General features: G+C 32.8%; 2 protein-coding genes across 2 annotated transcripts; both read left to right on the top strand.

Annotated features, from left to right (window-relative positions):
- Positions 1–9,408: 9,408 nt before the first annotated feature.
- LOC117917757 (wound-induced basic protein) lies at positions 9,409–14,472 on the top strand. The gene is made up of 2 exons (XM_034834132.1): positions 9,409–9,517; positions 14,306–14,472. Exons 1-2 carry the CDS (start codon positions 9,447–9,449, stop codon positions 14,376–14,378), a joined length of 144 nt encoding a protein of 47 aa, XP_034690023.1. The 5' UTR covers positions 9,409–9,446; the 3' UTR covers positions 14,379–14,472.
- A 5,029-nt stretch (positions 14,473–19,501) lies between these two features.
- Positions 19,502–20,698, top strand: LOC117918070. Its single transcript, XM_034834599.1, has one exon. The coding sequence runs from the start codon at positions 19,502–19,504 to the stop codon at positions 20,696–20,698; it is 1,197 nt and encodes a 398-aa protein (XP_034690490.1).
- Positions 20,699–21,801: the final 1,103 nt, after the last annotated feature.

Raw genomic sequence — 21,801 nt, 5'->3', positions numbered from 1 at the left:
GGTGAACGACATGGCTTGTGGTGTTGACTGACTGGGTGGAGGGGGTGGTGGCACTGTATGGTCATACTGGGCACCCTCCGGGGACGGGACCTGCTGGGCCTGCTGCCCATCTATCCTCCGGCCAAGGCTAGCTATAGCCTCCTGAATCGAAGCCATGGCCTCAGCGAACTGATCGACGGTGACTATCTGTGAATCCATATCCCTCTGATCTGATCTCTGGTCTAGCTGGTCTGATACCCTGATCAATCTACCCCCAACTCTGATCCAAGAAGTCGAACCCAGACTGAACGTATCAATACTCCTACAACAGTGGAAATATTAGATAAGGTGCGGGGTAAGGGAAACTTCACAAAGAATGTCTATCAAATGTGTCAAAAGGTAGCCTGAAAGCAATCAAACTGATATCCGATCCTGAGCAGATATATAAGAGACTACTGTGAAGGTAACCAAACCTGTTACTACTGAACCGGCTCTGAAGGCCCACAGATGCACCCACGTGTTTTGGGAAGGAAAATTCTAATTGAAAAGTCTAAGGCTCAAACTACAAGGTCAGGGTGGCTCTAAAAGGAGATAGGTAGACTTTAAAAGATCCCTAGCAGAAGCGATCGTACCCTCCGGTGGTACGCAACCCTCTGCACGCCTCCGAAGAGATGGGGCGCTTCCATGCAAGGTGTCATCACCTCCACACATGCACTACCTCGACATCCCAGGGGGTTTCCTATGGTGAAACCTTTCAAACTCTCAAAGCTCAATGGTCAACTAAAGTGCACAGTGAATGGTGTGGGTGCATCCGAAAACTCTAAGAATCTAGAGCAGAAAAGGAAACACACTGGTCGCACGACTATCCGTGAAACCTAGCTCGGGGCTATACAGGTCTTCAATGATCGGACTCCAATCGACATCAAAGTGTCACTCTCCTCCAGAATGCTCCCGTGCATCGATATAGCCTGTCGCTAGACCCTACCCCTAATCTCTGGCTCGGTCAAAGAGCAAGCACACAAAAGGTCTCACACTTGCAATAGTGAGAACCGAGATGAAAGGAATGACCGAAACCAAGAGAGTTGGAGGTAGGGGGATAGAAGTGAGACCCACATAGACAGACGACATGCAATCATGCAGATGGAGGGCAATCATGCATCATACAGTCAGGCAGAGCAGGATATATCACTCATGTACACACAAGATAATTGAGAATACGATAATCAAGACGAATAGTGATACAAACATCATGCTCAAAGACGATCAAAATTGTATACAAGTCAGATAATTAACATGTCAAGCTGAGTGATATACAATGGTGAGTGTATGCATGTGAAGTGATCAGAACAATTATGCCAAAATCAGAATCAATACGCTAAGCAATGCAATAAGACCAATCATCAATAATCCAGCATGTCAAAATCTTAAATGAATACGACATCTAAGCATGCATCAAGAAATCCTCAATGTATAATCAAAAGATGAGCATCCACTGATCGTCCAATCAAATGCCACGTTTGCTTCACTCTAAGTTCAAGCTTGACCCTCTAAAAAAATTCCCCAGTGGAGTCGCCATTTTGTGGACCCCGCATTTCGGCTCATGCGTTTCCCACTCGATGGCGAGCTCGATTTTTATTTTTGAAAAATTGATTTTAATATATTAAGAAAATGACTTGGAGTCGCCACTTATTTTTGTTTTATTTTTAAAAGGGGTAAACAAAATAAGAAAGAAAACCCTAAGTGCGACTCCTTATTTTGGAAAAGGTGATCTACGAAAAATCGGATCGGGCTCGGGGGTCAGGTTACTTATCAGGAAGGTACGGTAAAAGACCATAGCACCCCTCTAAGTCCCTAAAGTTGGGTCTCTACTAATAAAATGAAGCTGACATGACAATTAATAAGAAAATCAATGGATACTCAAATCGATTAGGCACATATGGGAATCAAAACATGCAATAGAGAATGACCAGAATGGGCGTGGATACATACTTGGGCCACGAACGAGCAATGCGCTATCATAAAAATGGGGTCAGTGTACAATAAAGAGCACAAAACATATCACATGTATCACCAAATAGAAATTAAAACTGTTCGAGGGAAAATTGGATTTTTGATATTTATTTAAAAATTGGAATTTTGAGGATTTGTTTGAAAATGGAAGTCTTGAGAATTAAATTTGAGAATTGGAAATTTGATTTGAGATAGAGTGGAATCGAAAATTATTTAGGAATCAAAAACCGTGAAAATTTTATTATACTAACAGGAATCTTTGGAAATCGTTCGAGTCGAAGGTGGAATTCTTTTGAAAATAAACACGTAAGATGATAACAATAAATGAATAAATAAATAAATAAATAAATAAACAAATAAATCGGCATTTTGGAAATTGAAAATTAAGTTCGGAAATTAGAAAACTGGAATTTTAGAAATTGAGAGTTAAATTCAAAATTGGATTTTTGGAGGATTATTTAGAGAAAGAATTTTAAATAAATGAATAAGTGAATAACCAAATAAATGAAATAATGATAATAACGAAAATAATAATGATTAGATGAGTAATTGCGAAAACGGGGATTTTGGACTTAGAAATTGGGAATTTGAGAAATTGTTTTAGAGGTGAGATTTGAAATACATGAATAGGGAATAAACAAATGAATGAGGTGATAATAACGACGAAGATGATCATTGAATAACTGAATGTGATTTGTGGAATTATGGAGATTGGAAATTAAATTCAGAAGTCAGATTTTTTTTTTTAAGAATTGAATTTCAATGATTGGAATTTTTAAAATAAATAAATAAATAACTATGGAATAATGATAATAATTAACAGAATAATATTTAAACGAATAAAAGTGAATAGAGCAATTTTTGAGATTGAAAATTAAATTTGGGACGTTGGATTTTTGAAGGATTGAACTTTAAATAAATGAATAAATATGGGATAATAATGCTAATTAACGAAAATAACCATTTAGACGAATAAAAAAGAATAGTGGAATTTTTAGGATTGAAAAATAAATTATGACATTTGATTCTTGAAAGATTGGACTTTAATGAGTGAGATTTTTAGAAGAGGATAAATAAATACATATGAAATAATAGTCATAATTAACAAACATAATATTTTAACGAATGAAATTGAATAGTGGAAATTTTGAAATTGAAAATTTGAAGAGTAATTTAGAGATGGGATTTCAAATAGATGGAGTGAATAAATAAATGAAAGGAATAATAAAAATAATAATGATTGGATGGATAGTTACGAAAATAGGAATTTTGGAATTTAGAGCTAGGGATTTTGAAAAATGGTTTAAGGATGAAAATTTTAAAAGTAAATAAATAAAATAATTATAATAACAACAATAATAAGGATTAAATAAATAAATATAGAAATTGGAATTCCGGAAATTACAAATCGAATTTGGAGATCGGGATTTTGAAGAATTATTTAAAAATGGAAATAAATAAATAATAATGAAAATAATGTTGATTAAATAAATAAAAGTGAAAATTAGAATTTTTGAAATTGGAAATTTTGAAAATTAGATTTAAAAGAACTAGGAGTTTCAAAAATTTATTTAAGGGTGGTATTTAAAAAAAAATAAATAAATAAATTTGGAATGTTGGGATTTTCGGAAAATTAAATTTAAAAATTTGAATCCTGGGATATTAAATTTAAAATCAGAACCTTAGAAAACTATTTTGAGAATTAATTTGAAAGAAAAATAAAATAAAATAAAATAAAGAATAATAATAATAATAATAATAACAATAATAATAAATTGATAAAAAAAAAAAAAATTAGAGTTTCGAATAATCGAACTTAATGACTTAAAAGTTTGATAAACTAAATTGACCCAATACCATTTGTATTAAAACAAAAAAAATCCAAAGGCTACCATCAACTTATAAGTCCACCACTACCACCTTTCTCTCTCATACTAGCCATCTAATGCAAACCTAATGCATGGCTATCACCCAATCTGCTCAAGCTTGAGACCACACAATCCATAATTTCATCAAGCACTACAGCCTTGCACGTCTTGTTGAGGCAGGGACAAGTTCTTGCAAAGCTTTCACTCTTCCTGCTATCCTCTCTCTACGTAACCGCTCAACAACGCTGTGAGGATCAGTGACTTGTCCACGCCAAGCACGCATCCTTGGGCGAGCAGCAGGTAGGTGTAGTGTAGCACGACATAGCTTGGAGGTGGGTTTGACGGGTATTGGAAAAGATCTAGAGAGAGACATGGATTTTGGTGGTGTGAAGGAAAGGATATGGGCTGCAGGATGAGGAATTGGTGGGATTGCATGGGATATGCTGTGGGTGAGGAAGGTGAAGGGTGGGTGCATGCATGGTGAAAAATGATGGGAATGGACCAAGAGTGTGTGAGGATGAGTGTATTGCGGGTATGAAGGTTAGGGAATAGATATGAAGGATGAAAAGGGATGGTGAGGTTGACGAGTGCGAAGGTACGTGGTGTAGAGAGAGAAGGGTGATAAGAAGAAGAAATAGGTGTGAAGGAAATGGGTATGGTGTGCATGAAGTGTGATGAACGGTATATGGCATTAGATATGTTAGGGTGGTGACTGTGGGTATAATATTTACTATGAAGAGATGGTCAGTGGGTATGAAATTATGAAGGTGGGGTGGTGAGGAAAAGAATAGATGAGCTAGGTATTGAAGAGGTGGAAAGGTGATAAGGGCACCATGCGCAACAGACTCCATGCACATGAATGGGAGGTGGATGACGAGTATGAGTGTGAGAGATTTTGATGAGTATGAAGGGTATGAAGGACGGTGAGGATGAAGATTTCCATCATGCCAGAGAAGGGTTTTGAGGCTGAGCTAGCCCTCACTTCCCTTGTCTTTCCCTCCCATCTCATGCATTGTGAGCCCACCAACCATGGTCATGGCACTGTTTCAGCACGTGGACCAAGGCTACAGGAGCACAGGCTGGAAGGATGCTCATGGCAGTCACTATGTAGGACTTCATCCCTGGAACTTGGAGCTCATGAAAAAGACTCGGAGCTTGATCTGGAAAATCATCTTCAACGTAAGCTCGAACCATTAAATTCTGAGTAATTAAGTCAGATTCAGACATTATTGAATATTGCACCGGCATCACCATGAGGACTACAATCTCTTAAGAAACATTGATAACTCCAAGATGCGATTTTAATGTAGCGATTTTCATTCTCCTTCCAGCCTCACCCAAACTAACCAGAGATTCACAGGTTTTAAAATAAAATGAAACGCGCGTGGAAGAATGAGAAAACAGAGGGTAAAACAATGTAAATCTCAAGAAGCAAACAAAGAATATCCAATGACAATTATATTGAGCCTCATTCCAGGCGTAAATCCTTAGGCTATGAGTCGTGGAAAAACGGAGAACACAAACACGGTTCGAAAGAACCCATACGCATGATATCTCCAAATGAAATCAAAGAAGAACGAGAGAATAACAGAGCAAAACACGTTCGAGCAGTGAATGAAAACTAAAACCCATAAGGAAAATGCATGAAAGACAAATGTGATGAGAAATATGATCAGAAAACCTACGAGGCTCGCACCTGGGAGGGCTTCTTCTAAAAAAAAACAAATCAGAAAACCCCTGGGTTTTTTCTTGCTCCTGCTACCTCTATCCCTCCTTCCAGACCTCTTTTCTCCTTTTCTTCCCCCTGTTTGTGTCTTCCTCTGCAAGCCATCCTCGGCTCTATTGCTCCCCTCGTCAGCAAGGATGGCGTCCCTGACCACGAGCATGGCCGTCCATGTCTCTACAGCTGATTTCCCGGGCGTAGGGAAAAGGGGCCCCCCCACTTATCTCTAGTGTGCTGCCAGCTCCTCCGGGTGGTGAAATAGCATTCCTCCAATGCTATAAAAATCCTAAAAAAACTAAAATCTTCTGGTTTCCTGAGAGGGGGTCTACAATATCATATTTATATTATTTTTACATTATAACTTTAGTATATTTCTATTGTAGCCATGATCCCATTCATCAATATACTATTAGAATCCTGATATCAATAGCTAAAGGTTAGTTTTGGTGTTTTTGCCTTTATTTCTAGTACAAGGTCTTCGAAGGATTTTTTTCATCGTTTCTTGTGCCTTTTGATGGATTTATAAAAACAAAATCCATTTGATAGTAATTTTAGGAAATACTTATAATATTTTTAATATTTAAAAAATTTAAAATTTTAAATATTAGAGAGATTAGAAATACCTTTTAGAATTATTATCAAACATATTTTAGAGTATATTTAGAAGTGATTTGAAGAAATGTTTTTAGTTATTCTCTTATATACCTAATGGGGCTTGGAGTCGTTATCATCACCCGCAAACCTCATTGGGTAATTTTCCCTAATATAAAATATATAAAACTTCTACGATCATCTTGTCTCATTGAAATTTTCTAGAGACAAATGTGTTTTCAACCCATAAGGGTTTATGATTAAGATAAGGTCCTTCAACCACCATTGATGATAAGGATTTGAGATAGTAATTGACAAAAATACCCATTTGACTCATTGTTGTCTTTATTCTACTACTTGCCACTATTCTTTCTTATTTAACCATTTTTAGATTTTTCATTATTTTTTAAAACTCTTTTATAAATAATTAAAAAATTAACATTATTTTTTATTTTTAAATTATAAATAAAAAAAATTATATTAATGATTCAAAGACTATTTTGGAAAATACTTTCTAAAAAAATATTAATTTAAATAAATAAAAATTATCTTTTACATTTATTTTTATCTTTTCCATTTTAGAAGTAAATAATTTAATGATTAAAATACCATTTAAAATAAATATATTCACTATTTTAATTTTTTTATACTAAAAAGTATTTTAAAGTTTTTTTTTTTTTTTTTTTTTTTTTACAATTATAAAATAAAAAGTTCAATTTTTTTTTAATCTTCTTCCTTCCTTATTTTAATAACTTTTTGAACATGACTTTTAGTAATAAGTTATATGAAATATTACAATTTGTTCATTAAGGATTTTTTTTAATGATTTGAATTAATTGAAAATTTATTAAAATAAGAAAAAGAAAAGAAAGAAAGAGGATGGATGGAGAGTTTTTATTTTAATTTTGAGTTTGGTTTTAAAATATTTTTCTAGTTTTTATTTTTTATTTTTAAAAATAATTTTTATTTTCTATATTGTCTCTTTGTGAAAATACGTTTAATTAAAAATGAAAATTGAAAACCTTGTTTAGTATTATTTTTTTATATGAAAAAAAAATTATTTATTCATTTATTGCACCACTGTACAATTGTATTACATTAACTGTATAAGGAAAATGTACTAAGTGTACAAAAGCGTACAAGACTACTATTTGTGAAAGATTATGAGTCATTCCTTTATTTTTCTTATCACTCACAAATTGTGCATATATGTCACGCACTTTATTTAATTCCTGCATGGAAATTCCAATACTTTCTCTAATAATGATATCTGGAGAAATTTTTTTTGACCTTAAGTCATCCACCATTTTCTCAACTAAACCATTGAAAATATGGTTAAACACTCCTACGTGCACACATAACTTAGGAAGGATATGAAATTTGTGTCATTGTACAAGGGTATTACACTAACTGCACAAGGGAAATGTACTAATTGTACAAAGGTCTACAAGATGACCCTTTGTGAATTATTTTAATCAATTCTAAACCACTTTTTTATTTTTCTTGTCACCTAAGGATTGTACACCTATGTTATGCATTTTATTTAACTCTCACATAAAAATTCTAATATTTTCCCCAATAATGATATTTGGGGAAAAAAAAAATTAACCCTAAGTCATCCACCATTTTCTTAACCAAACCATTGAAAATATGATTAATACACCTACATGAACATATAACTTATGAGAAATATGAAATTTGTATCATTGTACAAGGGTATTATACTAACTGTACAAGGGAAATGTGCTAAGTGTACAAGGGTGTACAAGACTCCTAATAGGTTTTGTACGATTTTCAAACAACTTGAGTTTGACATTATAGTTTTTTTTTTCTTTTTTTACCAAACTATGTCATTAAGATATTCCTTACAAAAATTAACACATAGAAAATAAAATTAAAATCAATCACGTTTGAATTGTTTATTATAAGTAAACTAAATGAAATATATATTTTTACTATTTTGCCTTTATAAACATAATTTCATTGTTATCAATAGAGATTAAAAAAAAAATCATATTTAAATGGAATTAAAAATAAACAAAATTTATTTTTATAACAATTTTATTTTTTAAATCATTAATTTAAATTATGAAATTAGTTTAAAATTAAAAATATTTGTTGTAATTATAGTTTTGAAGATTTCATGATTTTTATCTTATTACTTTGAAAAAATTGCTTTAATAAGAAAGTATTTATTTTAATGATTTTAAATATTTAAATTTTTATTAAAAAATATTTAGGATTAGTGTGAAGAGCAATTAGGTAATTTTGGAATGGAGAAGTTTTAAATATTTTGAAGACTTTAATTTGGCCAATTACCCTATTTACACTTTCAAATTTATTGGAAGGTTGGTAAATTAGTCTTAAAAATATTGCATTCTTGATTAATATATATATATATATATATATATATATATATGCATGTGAGTGTTTACATTATTTTTGAAATAATAAATATCATGTGTCTAATTTGCAAGTTAGAAAAAAAAATATTTTATGAGGTATTTAAAAAGTATTTATTATATATTCTATAAATTTGAAAAAATATAATATTTGATGATACTTAATTTACAAGTTAGAACAAACAAATAATACTAATATTTTATGAGGTGTTTAAAAATTAATTAATATATATGAGAAAAAATATAAGTTTGAAATAAAAAACAACATTTATTATATATTATGTAAATTTGAAAAAAAATATATATATTTGATGAGGTATTTAAAAGTTATTCACTTCAAAAATATATTTGGCAATAATAATTTTTAATCATCTTTTATATTCAATTTGATGAAGAAAAATTATTCAAGTTGGTTCCATTATTAAATATGTGAGAGAAGGGTAAAATAGTCAAAGAGAGAATGAGAAATGTGAGATGATTGGTTATTTTTTTTATTTAATAGTTAAGGATATTGTAGGGATTTTTTAAAGACAATCTCTCCATTTCTACTTTTATTGGGTTTTCAATTTAATTATGAATGATGGAATGACCTTATCTTAATTGCTTGAAAACACAATTCTCTCAATTTTCTATTGAGAAACGAGGTTATGATGGGACGGCCCGCTGCAGGCAGGCTTAGAAAAGTCACAAAAACGCGAATGGTTTTAAACAAATTAAATTACAAAAAATGGGCTTTATGCTTGGGCCCAAACCCAAATACCTAAATATAGTTTGGGCCTGCCTCTACGCTATAAGGCATTAGAACTGTCTAGGTTTTGAAATTAGGGTTAGGGTTTGTCCGGTGGTTGTGGAAGAAAGAAGCAAAAAGCGAAAATGATCTACGATGTCAACTCTCCTCTCTTCAGGTCCTTCCTCAGTCAGAAGGGAGGCTCCTCCGACAAGAGGTATTCTGTTATCTCATCTATCATGTGCATATTTTTTCGATTTTATTATCTAAAGGATTTCTGATTTCTGAAAATGGAAAACAAGTTTTTGCAACTGCGTTTTCCGACAACGTTTTTGGAAATATGTATATGTGTATTTGTATTGTTTGAAATGATTGTTTTTGTTGTTGATATTGTTGTTTTTGCTTGTTATAATGCAAAATCTATCGTTTGAGTTTGGGTAATGGATACTGCGGCAGTGCTGCATAATTTTTGGTTTTCTGTAACACTTTAAAACTTTAAAGAAATGAAAATAGGTATTTGTAAAGAGGTGGAGTCTTAAGAACGCATGTTTCTAGGTAGCTGATCTAGTCATATTTTAGAGACGCTGCATTTTTTCCCCTAGGGTCAAATTTTTTAAAAGTAAGCCTCTGGGCATTAGGAATAAGCCTTTTGGGACCCTAATTTTTATATAATTAATAAATATTTATTTTTGGCCATCAGTTGGTGGCTGTTGTATACGTCCTGTGTACATTGGTGTGCTCTTTTTGGCACTTTTAATGCATTTCTTGTTTACTTACAGAAAAAAATAATTAATAAACATTTAAAAATAGTTTCAAATATATCTCCTCATAAAAGATTATTTTAAGTCATAGAAGACTATACTACACTTTAAAAAAACCATAAGAAGTTACAAAATAACAAACATAAGTCAAACATATATAAATCCTCTCCAATACCATTCCTCATCCAACATATATAAATCCTCTCCAATACCATCATCATCCTCATCCAGTGTATCTATAGTATGAAAGTTTGCACCATTAAATCCCTTTTATTTTTTAATGGGCAAAATGAAAACATACTCCATCAAATCCTGCAATTTAATCTAATTCCTCATCTTCATCATTGGAGCTGGATCCATGCCAATTTCTTCAAGTAATTCTTTTCTTTTCTTTCTTTTTTTTTGGTCCTATAAAATTGAATAATACCTCTTTGCATTCCAATCTTACATCTTCATCAACTTTGTTACATGGTTTCCTACTATGATGAGTTTCAACCAAATAATGCTCAAGTATATTTACTTCTCCCCTACACTTTTGACCACTAAACTCGTCTTTAATACCTCTCCTTGGAAACTTTCATAGTTTATTTCTACATAAAATCTCTTCTTAAACCCTTCAAAAGACTTATATGAAACAAAAGAATGACAATTGAATTAAATAAACCTTTGAAAAAATGAATTACATATTTTTTTGGCACATAAAAGAATAAAAGTATAGATATGTAAGTTTTTTACTATTTTGAAAAAAAAAAAAAAAACTTAAGAGAGATGGTAAAAGTGAAATTCTATAGATTCCATATCCTTGAAATTCCTTAATAAAAGGAATATTTTTCAAAATTAAACAGTTACATGTAATAAATTTTATTGTAGATGGCCATTGAGGCTTGGTTCAAGTGGTAAAGGGTTGGGCATGTTTATGGAAGGTTTCAGGTTCAAATCCCAATGGGGACAAAAAAAGAAAAAAGAAAAAAAATTACCCTATAAAAAAATAAATTTTATTATACATCTATATAAATATCTAATGCTAATCAAAGATCAAATAAATAAATTTTCTTTAATTTGACAATTTTGCAGATTAAAAAGCAAAAAAAAAAAAAAAAAAAAAGAGGTAGAGCATCTGAGAAGGAAGACCACACAATAAATATTATTTAATTTAATAACCTTGCCTCATAAAAAAAGGAAAAAATATTTTTAGAAAGGTAGAATAGAGGCTGGGAATCTAAAGAAAGATGAAGGAAAAATATAAAATGGGATAAAGGAGGTAGGAGAGAAAGCAAAATGGGAGAGAGAAGAGGGGGGAATAGAACAAGAGAGAAGAGGGAACCATATCTAGCGCGGTTGAGCGCGTGACAAGAGGGAAAGAAGTTGTCAATGCTAGATGGAAGGTGAGAAGCTGCTGGCCTTGTTGAAAGGGCCAAAGATGGTAGTGACGATGATAGTGGTGCCAACATTGACAAAAACGAGGTATTGTGGTGACGGTAAGAGCAAGGGTAAGGGTTTTATGCAATTTAGCTCATTTGCTCACTTTTTGTGGGGTATTTTTGGGGTTAAAGATTTTTTTTAATTTTTTTTTTTTCAATAAGTATATTTTTTTCCTTGGCCACTTTGGCAAAGAGATACTCCTCATAAGCTTATGTCTCATGTGGCTGTGCACAAAGGCACACCAGAATTGCATCTCAGGTGAGCTTTGACCTCAAATGCGTATGCCTTTTGGGGAGTCCAACATTTTTTCTAACGCCATGATACCTTGATGCCTTCTATCACCACATCATCCTGAGCACGCCATGATAAAACCTTGATCCTTGCTCTCCCTGACATGACAATACCTCATTGTCGTTGACAATGTCGTCACCACCATCTCATTCCCCTCTCAACAATTTCTTTCTTGTTGTGCTTCGTCATGCCAACATAAATATTCATTGATTATAAAAATTAGAATCCTAAAAGGCTTATGCATCTCCTCATGGGCTGTTTAGGTTTGTCTTAAAAACTTTGTTTAGAGCTTCACATTTTTTGGACCTACAGACTCAATCAACACTTAGAAGTATCATTTGATGGATTCAAGTATGTTATCCCTATGCATGTGGATGTTTTGGAGCCAGTATGTGGAAACATTAAGATGGTACTATCTACATATGGCTAGGAGATTGCTTTGTAGTTATGTACAAAAATGGACCCTCACTAGTGAAGAGTATGTATTTATCTTGTTTACATTACACATACCAGTGAAATTTTTACTGTTAGGTTTTGTTGATTCAAAGTCAAAGAATTTGCATTGTAAATGCCATTATGGTGCAAAAGTGTTATAGGAAGAAGAAATTTTCTTTGAAATTTTAATTGTTTGGTGTAAACCTTGGAAATCATTGCTCTTAGAAGATTAAAGCCTCCAAACTTTAGTTCATTTGGCAGTGAAATCTCCAATTATTCTTTATTAATTGGGCCAATTATGTTAGTTATTGGGCAGCAGATAAGATGAAGAGGTAGTTATTGGCAGGTTTAGGATGATGAGGCTGTGGTTTTATGAGTGATGTTTGGGGCAATGATGATGTGGTGCAGATGATGATGATTTGGCTGGGAAAAATGTCGATGATGATGTTGTTTAGGTGATCTGCCAGCTGGATTAGGTGGATTTGGAAGGGACTTTTAGAGATTGAATTTGTTAGGTTGGTCCCTTTTTTAGTCATCATTGTTCTTTGCAAGCTAAATGATTCTTACTTATAAAACTAACATGTATAATATTTTAAATTTTTTTGTTGATGAGGTACTGTTTGAATAGCTTTTAGTCTTCTGCCATATGCGAGGAGTTCTATTAGTTTCTCATCATGACACATCTTGAAACTAAACTTGGCAATTCATAGCCTGAATATCTCAAGTCAACTGATAAATGTCAGGATGGGTCCTGGTTAGCTATAGTACATGTCAGGATGAATTCAGGTCATATTAGTAAATTTAGTTAATTATTATCATCTAATAATTTGAAATGTGTTGTTAATTACTTAATGAATTCTCTTTGATCAGCAATAGACAATTCATTGAAGTGAATTGAATTGAAAGTATAGAAGGACAACTGTCCTTCAATAAGATTGCAGACAGTTACAAAAAAGGTGAAATAAATCTGCCACTAGAATATCCAAAAGTACCAAAGCAAAGCTAAGAGACTTTAATGAATTTTAATATGATTATTTTCTCTTTTTCAGCTTCCTTGTAATTTTTCCAGTTTTGGCTAGTAATTTCAAGGATCATTTTCATGATTGCTTACACTGTTCATATGCACTTGCTTGCCCTTTTTTTCGGGTTTTAATATGGTCTTGAAATGTTCGACAACACATACATCTTAGTTTTAAACTGCACACTAAATAAGGTTAGGTTTTCTTGCCCAGCAATTGGTGTTAGCCAAGGCTTATGGTAGGGCTATCTGTTGCTATGATCTTAGAGTGGTGAGATCAGGCTTATAGATGATCATGTAATCATCTCAAACCTGAATGGATTGTGTTTTGGTCCCTAGAGCTGACTCCATATGGTTGGGATAAGACTTGCTGGTGCTGGTTCTGTTTCAGTTCTTGATTACTGACATGCTAATGTTCAACAAAGACACTGAAAGATGGTCTTGACAAGTGTATTCTTCATGATTCAAGGGAAGATGTTACTGTTATTCTCAATTATCTAAAATATTATGTTAAATTTAATATATACAGATCATTATTTATCTTTGGTAATGAGAAAGAATTCCTAGAAGTAATCACTCCTATGACCAGTGAAAGGAAAGGACTATGGAACACATGGTGATGTTCCCAGGAATTGTTGCTATGTTTTGTTCCTGCATTTCGCTGGCCAATTCATTATTGTGGATGTAACATTCCAGTACCTAAACTGAGTTAGGATTAATCTTCAGGTAGTTTATAATTGCCTAGTTAGTTCTATGTCATCAATACCCTTCAAATGGGAAAGAAAAATGCAGATTGATTTGAATTTGTTAGCTTATAATGAAACAAGTTGATGTTCTTGCTACTTCCAAGGGGGGTAAACAAGGTTATAGCTTGTTAAATTCTGAATTACTCATCTTTTTTGCATGTCATGGTCCCTTTTTCCAGGCATTACTATTTTAGCTAGTGCTCATGTTTCATTATAGATATTTTTGCTTTTAATACTTTATTCCCCTATGCCCTGGGAGTTATAATCAGAATTTCCTTGGTTGGTCTTGTGTTTTCTGATGCGTTTTTTGTTATTTTTGTTGGGTTTTTCAGGAAAACTGAAGAGCAGAAGCCAAAGGAGCAGAGGCCCAAAGCAAGCGAGAATAAGCCTGTTATGACGGAGTAACACTGATGCTTGCAGCTTGGGATCATGAGAAGCTTTAGCAAGGAGGGATGAGTTGGTAAATGCTCTGTTACGATGTTGTCGAGATGAAAGGAAACATGGATTATTATTTTGTTTTTTAAAGTTTGCTGTGCTAGTGGTTTTTGTTTGAATATGTTACTATATGAGTTTAGAATTAAACTGAGTCCGCATCAATGAACTTGTTTCCATTTCCAAAAGGATTCAAAAGATAATATTTCGATAGTAAAGATGAGGCAGCTTTGGGGTCGAATGCTGCACCTTTGTCTCGTCTTAGGAGAGACTCGAATCAACTCTCCATATCCATACAATAGCATTGTGCGATGCCAACTTCACCTTAACCAGGTTGAATCATCTTATATGATGACTATTATTAAAGTGTTTGTACATGAGTGGATAGGGACAGGGATATCGTTGAAACTACCTCCCTTATTTATTAACCAACATCATCTCCCATTCACCTACCCCTACATTCTGTTACAGCTGTTTTGAAATCTCATTATCAACCAGGTGTTGAGGTGCTCCTATTGGGTTGAAAAAAATTGTTAAAAGAAAATGATTTTTTTTCTTTTTTTTTTTCCTCAAATTTTTGGAAAGGGCAGTTAAACTGAAATGCCTTGTTTATAAACTAGATAACCAACTAAAATAGGGAACAGCATTTTCTCTTCTATCATTATATAAATCCCTAGTGCAATTACATAACACCCAAATGTCCAACATTTTTGGCAACCTCCAAGCTTTCATCATTAGTACATGTGAAAAATATCATTTTTCACCCTCCCATCTGTCACCAACCCATATATTCTACCAACACCAACTAAATCTTCCATAAAAATCCTATCCTGCCTTCAATTTTCTTCACCTTGGTGCCCACATTCAGCTAATTCCAACCCTCCCCATAAGTCATATTCACTACTAACTCCTAAACTCCTCAACCCTCATCCAACCACTCCACCACCCAATACCCAGAAACATGAATTAACAATAATAAATATAACTTCTTAGTTTGCTTCTATGTTTTCTTAATGGTTTTTAACAAATGTGTTCATTTGAAATAATTATTTGGTAAGTCTCATTAATATTACTTATTTGCCTTTTAAAAGGGAATTTTGGTATCCTCTTTAATATTGTACTTGTACATTGAGACATTTATATTAGTTACAAAAGTGACAGTAGGAATCAAAATTCATTCTTATTACGGCTTTGATTTCTCTCTTTCACATGATATTACAAAATTACAGGAGTTACCTCCATTTGTATTCCTATTCCCACATCAAACCCTTGTAGTGTTTTTTTTTTTTTTTTTAAATAATAATTATAGTTTATGTGAAGCTTGTTATTGACTACATTATCTAGAGAGATCCAAATCTTGGTTCAGTACGAAATTAGAGAAGAAAGTTTTGGATATGGGAACAAAAGATGTAAAGGTTCTGATTGATTTGGAGTGTGTATGGGATAAAGTCACTCACAGTGTCAACTTTGGGCCTCACTCATTATCATTCTTATCTTTCACTTTTGGGGCATCTACATTATTATGTCTTTCACTTATTTTGTTCTAAAAGAGATTTTTTTTTTCCTTTCAAAAACACAAAGAAAAATAAAAGTAATTGTATTTTCTGTAAGGCAAAAAATAATGTTTACTCCTTCATTAAGAATACAAAGAAACAAACACATTGAATCTCCCTCCCATGTTGAACTTAAATGTTTGTTCAATTTTTCATCATAGGACAAAATAAGAAGACTATCTCAAAAGAAAAGTTTAAATAATCCATTTTCTCATAATTTGTGAGGGAAAAAAAACCCCAATCTCCTCAATTTTTTTCCCTTCTGCTATTTTCTCATCAGCCACACTTATCAATGGCTAATTTCCTTCCCACTAACTTAGAAAGGAGATAAAGCCTACCCTATTTACTGTCCTTTTGCAAGGATAATATTTTGAAATTATTTTCTCAAGCTTCTTGTTCTTATTATCCTTTGATTCCCAGACAAAAAGTACTATGTGAGCTATATAGCCTAGGCTTTTCTTAAGCTTATGATAAATTGATAATGAACATTAATGGAAGATTTTACTGGTCAATTCGACATGGAAAAATAAGAATTAAAAACAGAAAGAATACATGTTTTCCAAAAGTGCCCTCATAGGAAGGAACATATGGGCCCCAAATGGGGTGAAAAGTTGGAGACCAAATGGTGCATGCATAGTGTGCACTTAAGTAGCCATCACTGCCTGCCCATGTGAACCCTCCTTTTATAGTTTTATTTGCAACCTCTCAATCACAACCTCTCTCTTACCCCTCTTCTTTCTATCTTCCTATCAACCTTTTCTTTCTTCTATTCCAATATCCTCCTCCCTCTTCATTATTTGGGTTTTCTTTCTTTGCATTGCAATTCCTTGCACCATCATTTAGGCCATTTTCCTCCTTTGCATGTGAATTTGCATTTATATCTTTTGTATTTGAAATACTTTTCTAAATTTTTGTTCCCAAATTTGGAGAAGAAATGTATGATTGAGTTGGTGTCTCTTTGAATTTTTAGATAACAAAATTTGGCATGGTATTATTTCACTAAAGAGGGTTTTGCTCTTTTATGATGTTTAAATACAAGAATCAAAGTGGAGCATAAATTCCAAGTTATGGAAAAGTTAAAGTTTGTGGTGTTTTAAACAAAAATTAATAGAAATTATGCTAATTAGATTAGGAAAAAACATAACTTAATGCCTTCAAAATTAATATATTTTAGGGCCTATTTGGGTTTTCTCTTTTAAACTTTAAATTTAATGATAGAATAAGTAAAAGTAAAAGTAAAAGTAGGTACTTTTGCCATGTTGATTTTTTGTCTGAAAATTATATTTTAAATATATTTTTATTTAAAATAAAAATAATTGCTATAAATATATTTTATTCTATAATTGGTTCTTGAAAAATTGGAAAAAAAAGGACAAAAGAAAGAAAATAAAAGAGAAAAATAGAAGAAGATAAAAAATAAAAGAAATTAAAAAACAGATTAAAGTTAATATAGTATTTTTTACCTTTTTTTAAATTCATTTAACTTATTCTTTCATAATTTATTTTAATTATTATATATAATATATATATATATATATATTATATATATATTATTTTTATTTTATTTTATAATTAATCAAAAATTAAAAAAAATATTTTCCCTAATTTTTTTTTTCTTCACTTAAATCTTTTTGTGAAGTATACATAGCTTAAAAGTTACCCCTAACCTTCCAAAGCTATTTCTAGGGTTAAAAACCCTCTTTCAAATGGGACAGGCTGCAAAAGTACCATGGGTTTCAGATAAAAAATGGGAACCCAAAATCAAAATTTAATTTATAATTTAAAAAATGAGATTATAAAATAAACAAAGCAAGTATGGGCTTGAACTTACACAAACACATAGTTGGCTAAAGAAACAAATAGTTGAGTTGGCATGAAGCCAAGGATGCCCATAAGTCAAATTTGTCTTTATATTCATATTCCATGTGCTGCATGCATCATACCATTATATATAGAATATAGTTTGTAGTCTTATATATAACAGGTGATGGTGAGAACATGTAGATTTATATTTTAACATATGAGTCCATCAGGTAGCACATTGGTTCACGTTTCAGACACCCACCATTGTCTCATGTCCAAGTGGTGGATATTTGCTAATAAGAACCCTAAAAAAACCTGAAAGAAGAAGAAGAAGAAGAAGAAAGGAAAAGAAAAGGGACTTTTCATCAATTTGGAATTGGTCTGTGTAATGTAGGGTAGAGCTATTTTAAAGAATGGGATGCCCCAATTGCATTTTGATTTTTGGGAGGTGTGTTGCTAGTTTTAGAAAGATGCTTTTAGATACTTTCTCTGCATACAAAGAAAAGGATCACCCCTTCTAAGTACTTATGCCAAGTTTAATAATTTTTTTTGTTAATTAATAAATAGATTTAAGTGGTGTTTATTTTTTTTAACTTTTTAGTGAAAGCAATTTAGGTTATTTGTTTTTTTATTTTTTATGATTTATTATAAATATTTAACTAAATAGAAAAAAACCAAAATATGTAGTTTTTCTAAATAGAAAAAATAATATATGTTTTTTTTTTTTTTTACTTTTAATACTTAATAGAAATAAATACTACAAAAATAACTAACCTAATATTTATACTATTAAGCATTAAGTTTCTATTTAGAATTAAGTAAAAAAACAAACACCATCTTAGGTTATGCTTAGTTCTTGAAAAGTTTGAAGGAAAATACGATGAAAAGAAACAGAAATAAAAAATAAAAAATAAAATAAAAATAAAATAGATTTAAAGTGAATGAATTATTTTTATATCCTATTTGAAATTTGTTTTATTTTAATTAAATTTGATTTTTTTAGTATTTTTAATAGTGTAATCAAATATGAGAAAATAATTTTTTTTTGTATTTATTTTTTTTCTTAATACTTTTTGAGAATCAAAAGGAACCTTAAAAAATTAATTTTATTTTTATAGCTTAAAAAAAGAAGAAGATGTGTTTGGAATATTTGTCTTTAAAAATCATTAACCCATCTTTAAGCTTAATAAAAATAATATTCTATTAAAAAAAACTATTAATCCCATTTAAATCCTATATTAATTTATATAAATAATCATTTATAATATTGTTATAATTTTAATTATGAGCTAAAAGCCTAAAACTAAATGTAAAAAGCTTATCTAAGCATGGTCTAAATATATAAGATAATATGATTGTTGAGAGAGTGAGGCTAAATAGAATTTGAAAAATTGTTGTAAATTAGTTTTCTATATTGACACATGACACGCAGGGGGAGGATGTTTAGGTCATTTAGACAAGGAAAAGGGAAATGGGTGGTGGGGGTGGTGGTTATGGAAAGAGCATTGTTCCTAAAGGTGCTTTTCCTCTTTCCCCCAAGTGTTAGTTACTCTCTCTCTCTCTCTCCATCTCTGTCCATCTCTCTCCCCGTCTCTCTCCAGTCTCTCCCCTTTATTCACGCCGCTTTCATTTCCTCAATCACACAATTTTTTCTTTTGTCTCTCCCATAGCAGTTTGCACCATAACCTCCCTTTGCTCTCCCTTCTACAACAATTCCCCCTTCTTCATCTCCTGAAAAAAATGTCTGAATTGTCTTTCTCAAATGCTAACAAACCTCACTTCTCCATCAGTCTTCTCCTCTCTGACTTAATGCTCTTATTTTCCTCCATTATCTCCCACCCTCTTTACTTCTTGTACTTTGTCTTCTTCTCTCCCTACATCTTCAAGCTCCTCTCTTTTCTCTCCCCCCTCTTCATCACCACCTTCCTCCTCGTCCTTGCTCTCCTCACTGTCTCTCCAACCCTTCTCCTCTCCCCCGAATCCTCTGACTCCAAACTGGGGTTTCTCCTTGAGAAATGCGGGTCTGTTCTGGACAAGTTACGGCCAATTGTGGACGGTCAATGTGAAGATCTTCGATGCTTTGAGGAGCTTGAAGCGTACAAGATTGTGTTCGAGGCAGCTACCTTTGAGGTAAGAGATGAAGAGCGCCAACCTTCGGAGCTGGAATCGGAGGAAAAACACTGCTTGCCGGCCTTTGAAGGAGCGGTGGTGGTGAAAACTGAGAATGTTGCAGAAGAAAAGAGAGGAGAAGGGTTGTTGGAGGTGGGTGAGGATGGAAACATATCTGAGAAAGTGAAAGACGAGAAAGTCAAGGCAGTTGGCGCAGAGTCCGATAAAGTTGATGGACAGGAAGAAAGGTTGACCACAGGAGTATCCGAGGGAATGGGGAGCAAAATTGGCGAAATCGCACTTAGAGTGACTGCCGATAATGGTGGAGACTACTCTTCAAAAGGGGCAGACAATTCGCTGATGGTGGCTGCAAGTGTTCAAAGTAGTGAAGGTGACTACTACTACTCTCCTAAAAGGGATATGGAGAATCTGGGGAGCTTTGGATCAATGAGGAAGGAAAAGGAGTGGAAGCGGACGCTGGCCTGCAAGCTCTTTGAGGAGCGAAACAATGCAGACGGGGGCGAAGGCATGGACTTGCTTTGGGAGACATACGAGACGGATTCGAGCAAGGTGATCAAGGCAAAAAATGATAGGAAAAAGAGTAAGAAGAAAGGGGAGGAGGTGGGTTACTACAGTGAGGAGGAAGATGAGGTGGAGGAGGAGGAAGGGATGGATAGGCAATTGTGTTGCTTGCAAGCTTTGAAATTCTCAGCAGGGAAGATGAATCTGGGAATGGGGAGGCCTAATCTTGTGAAGTTCACCAAGGCCTTGAAGGGAATTGGATGGTTGCATCAGGTCAGCAGGCATGGCAGAAAAGCCCACCGCTGAAACAGATTCATTTCAATTGCTAGTAGTAGCAAGCCAATATGTCTTTTTTTTTTTTTTTTTAATTTAAATTTTTTTTGTTTAAGAAATTGCAAGTAAATATTATATTATATCATATTAATTTCTTGGTTCTTCTCCCAACTACTAAACTTTTGATGCTTGAACGGTGGGGTTTTCCCATAATTGTATAAATAGAGTAAGCGGGTTGTTTGGGTAGTAATTTGGTCTAAAGCAGGAAACAAAGTCATGTGAGTTACATGCAGCAGCATATAATTAAGCTTACCCTGGAATGAATGAGGGTGGATGGGCGGTGGTAGCCTGGTAGGAATCCAGTTCAGCAAGGATGCAAAGTTTTCGCTGCATTATTGGTACGGCCTAAAAATACCCAGCAGCGGGCTAGAGTAGATCATTTGGTCAATGCTCACGAGAGCTGAGATCTTTCCAAGTAAAAGCAAATTGGAAAATACGCATGTGTACAAGTATTTCTGCTCAAAAATTACTTGGCATTTTGGCTGTAAAACGCCTCCCCAACCCGTGATTTACATTTTGACTATAAGAGATATTTTCCTTACTCATCACTCCTCTTCAGTCCACCCTCCGGTGGCGAATATTCTCTACGTCTTCCTTCTATCAAGGGGGACTTAAATCCTTTCCCATGATTAAATGAAGAATCTCTTATTGCTACCCCTAGATTACAAGTACTTTCTATTCTTTTTCTCTAACCTCCGGTAATAAATAGTTACCATTTGGTGACTTTGCCACCACTTCTCTCCATAGTCAAGTACAATACCTGCACTCTAGAAAGAATCACTTAGTAAACATTTTTTTCTTCTTGACAATTGTGCTTCTGGGAGGCATTAAGACATGCTTCGAAAAAGTTTGTTTGGTAAAACTTAATACTTATTACTTGATATTTAAATTGACTTAAATTAAATCATATTAGTTATTATTAAACTTTTATTTTAAGTATTAAGTTTATTTGATAAAATTAACTCAAAATTTATTTTAATTATTAAATTAATATATTATCATCATAATTTATTACGATAAAAGCGATCGAGCAATAATGGGGGTTATGAAATAAAAAAAAGATTGTGAATATAATT

The sequence above is a fragment of the Vitis riparia genome, chromosome 7 (assembly GCF_004353265.1).
Source record: "Vitis riparia cultivar Riparia Gloire de Montpellier isolate 1030 chromosome 7, EGFV_Vit.rip_1.0, whole genome shotgun sequence".
In the NCBI taxonomy this organism is placed as follows: Eukaryota; Viridiplantae; Streptophyta; class Magnoliopsida; order Vitales; family Vitaceae; genus Vitis; species Vitis riparia.
Note: the sequence above shows the minus strand (reverse complement) of the source record. Positions and strands in the feature narration are given on the sequence as shown.

Coding starts and splice junctions, on each gene's coding strand:
- LOC117917757 (XM_034834132.1), top strand. CDS start 9,447: ATGATCTACGATGTCAACTCTCCTCTCTTCAGGTCCTTCCTCAGTCAG. Junction 9,518..14,305: donor GGAGGCTCCTCCGACAAGAG/GTATTCTGTTAT, acceptor TGGGTTTTTCAG/GAAAACTGAAGAGCAGAAGC.
- LOC117918070 (XM_034834599.1), top strand. CDS start 19,502: ATGTCTGAATTGTCTTTCTCAAATGCTAACAAACCTCACTTCTCCATC.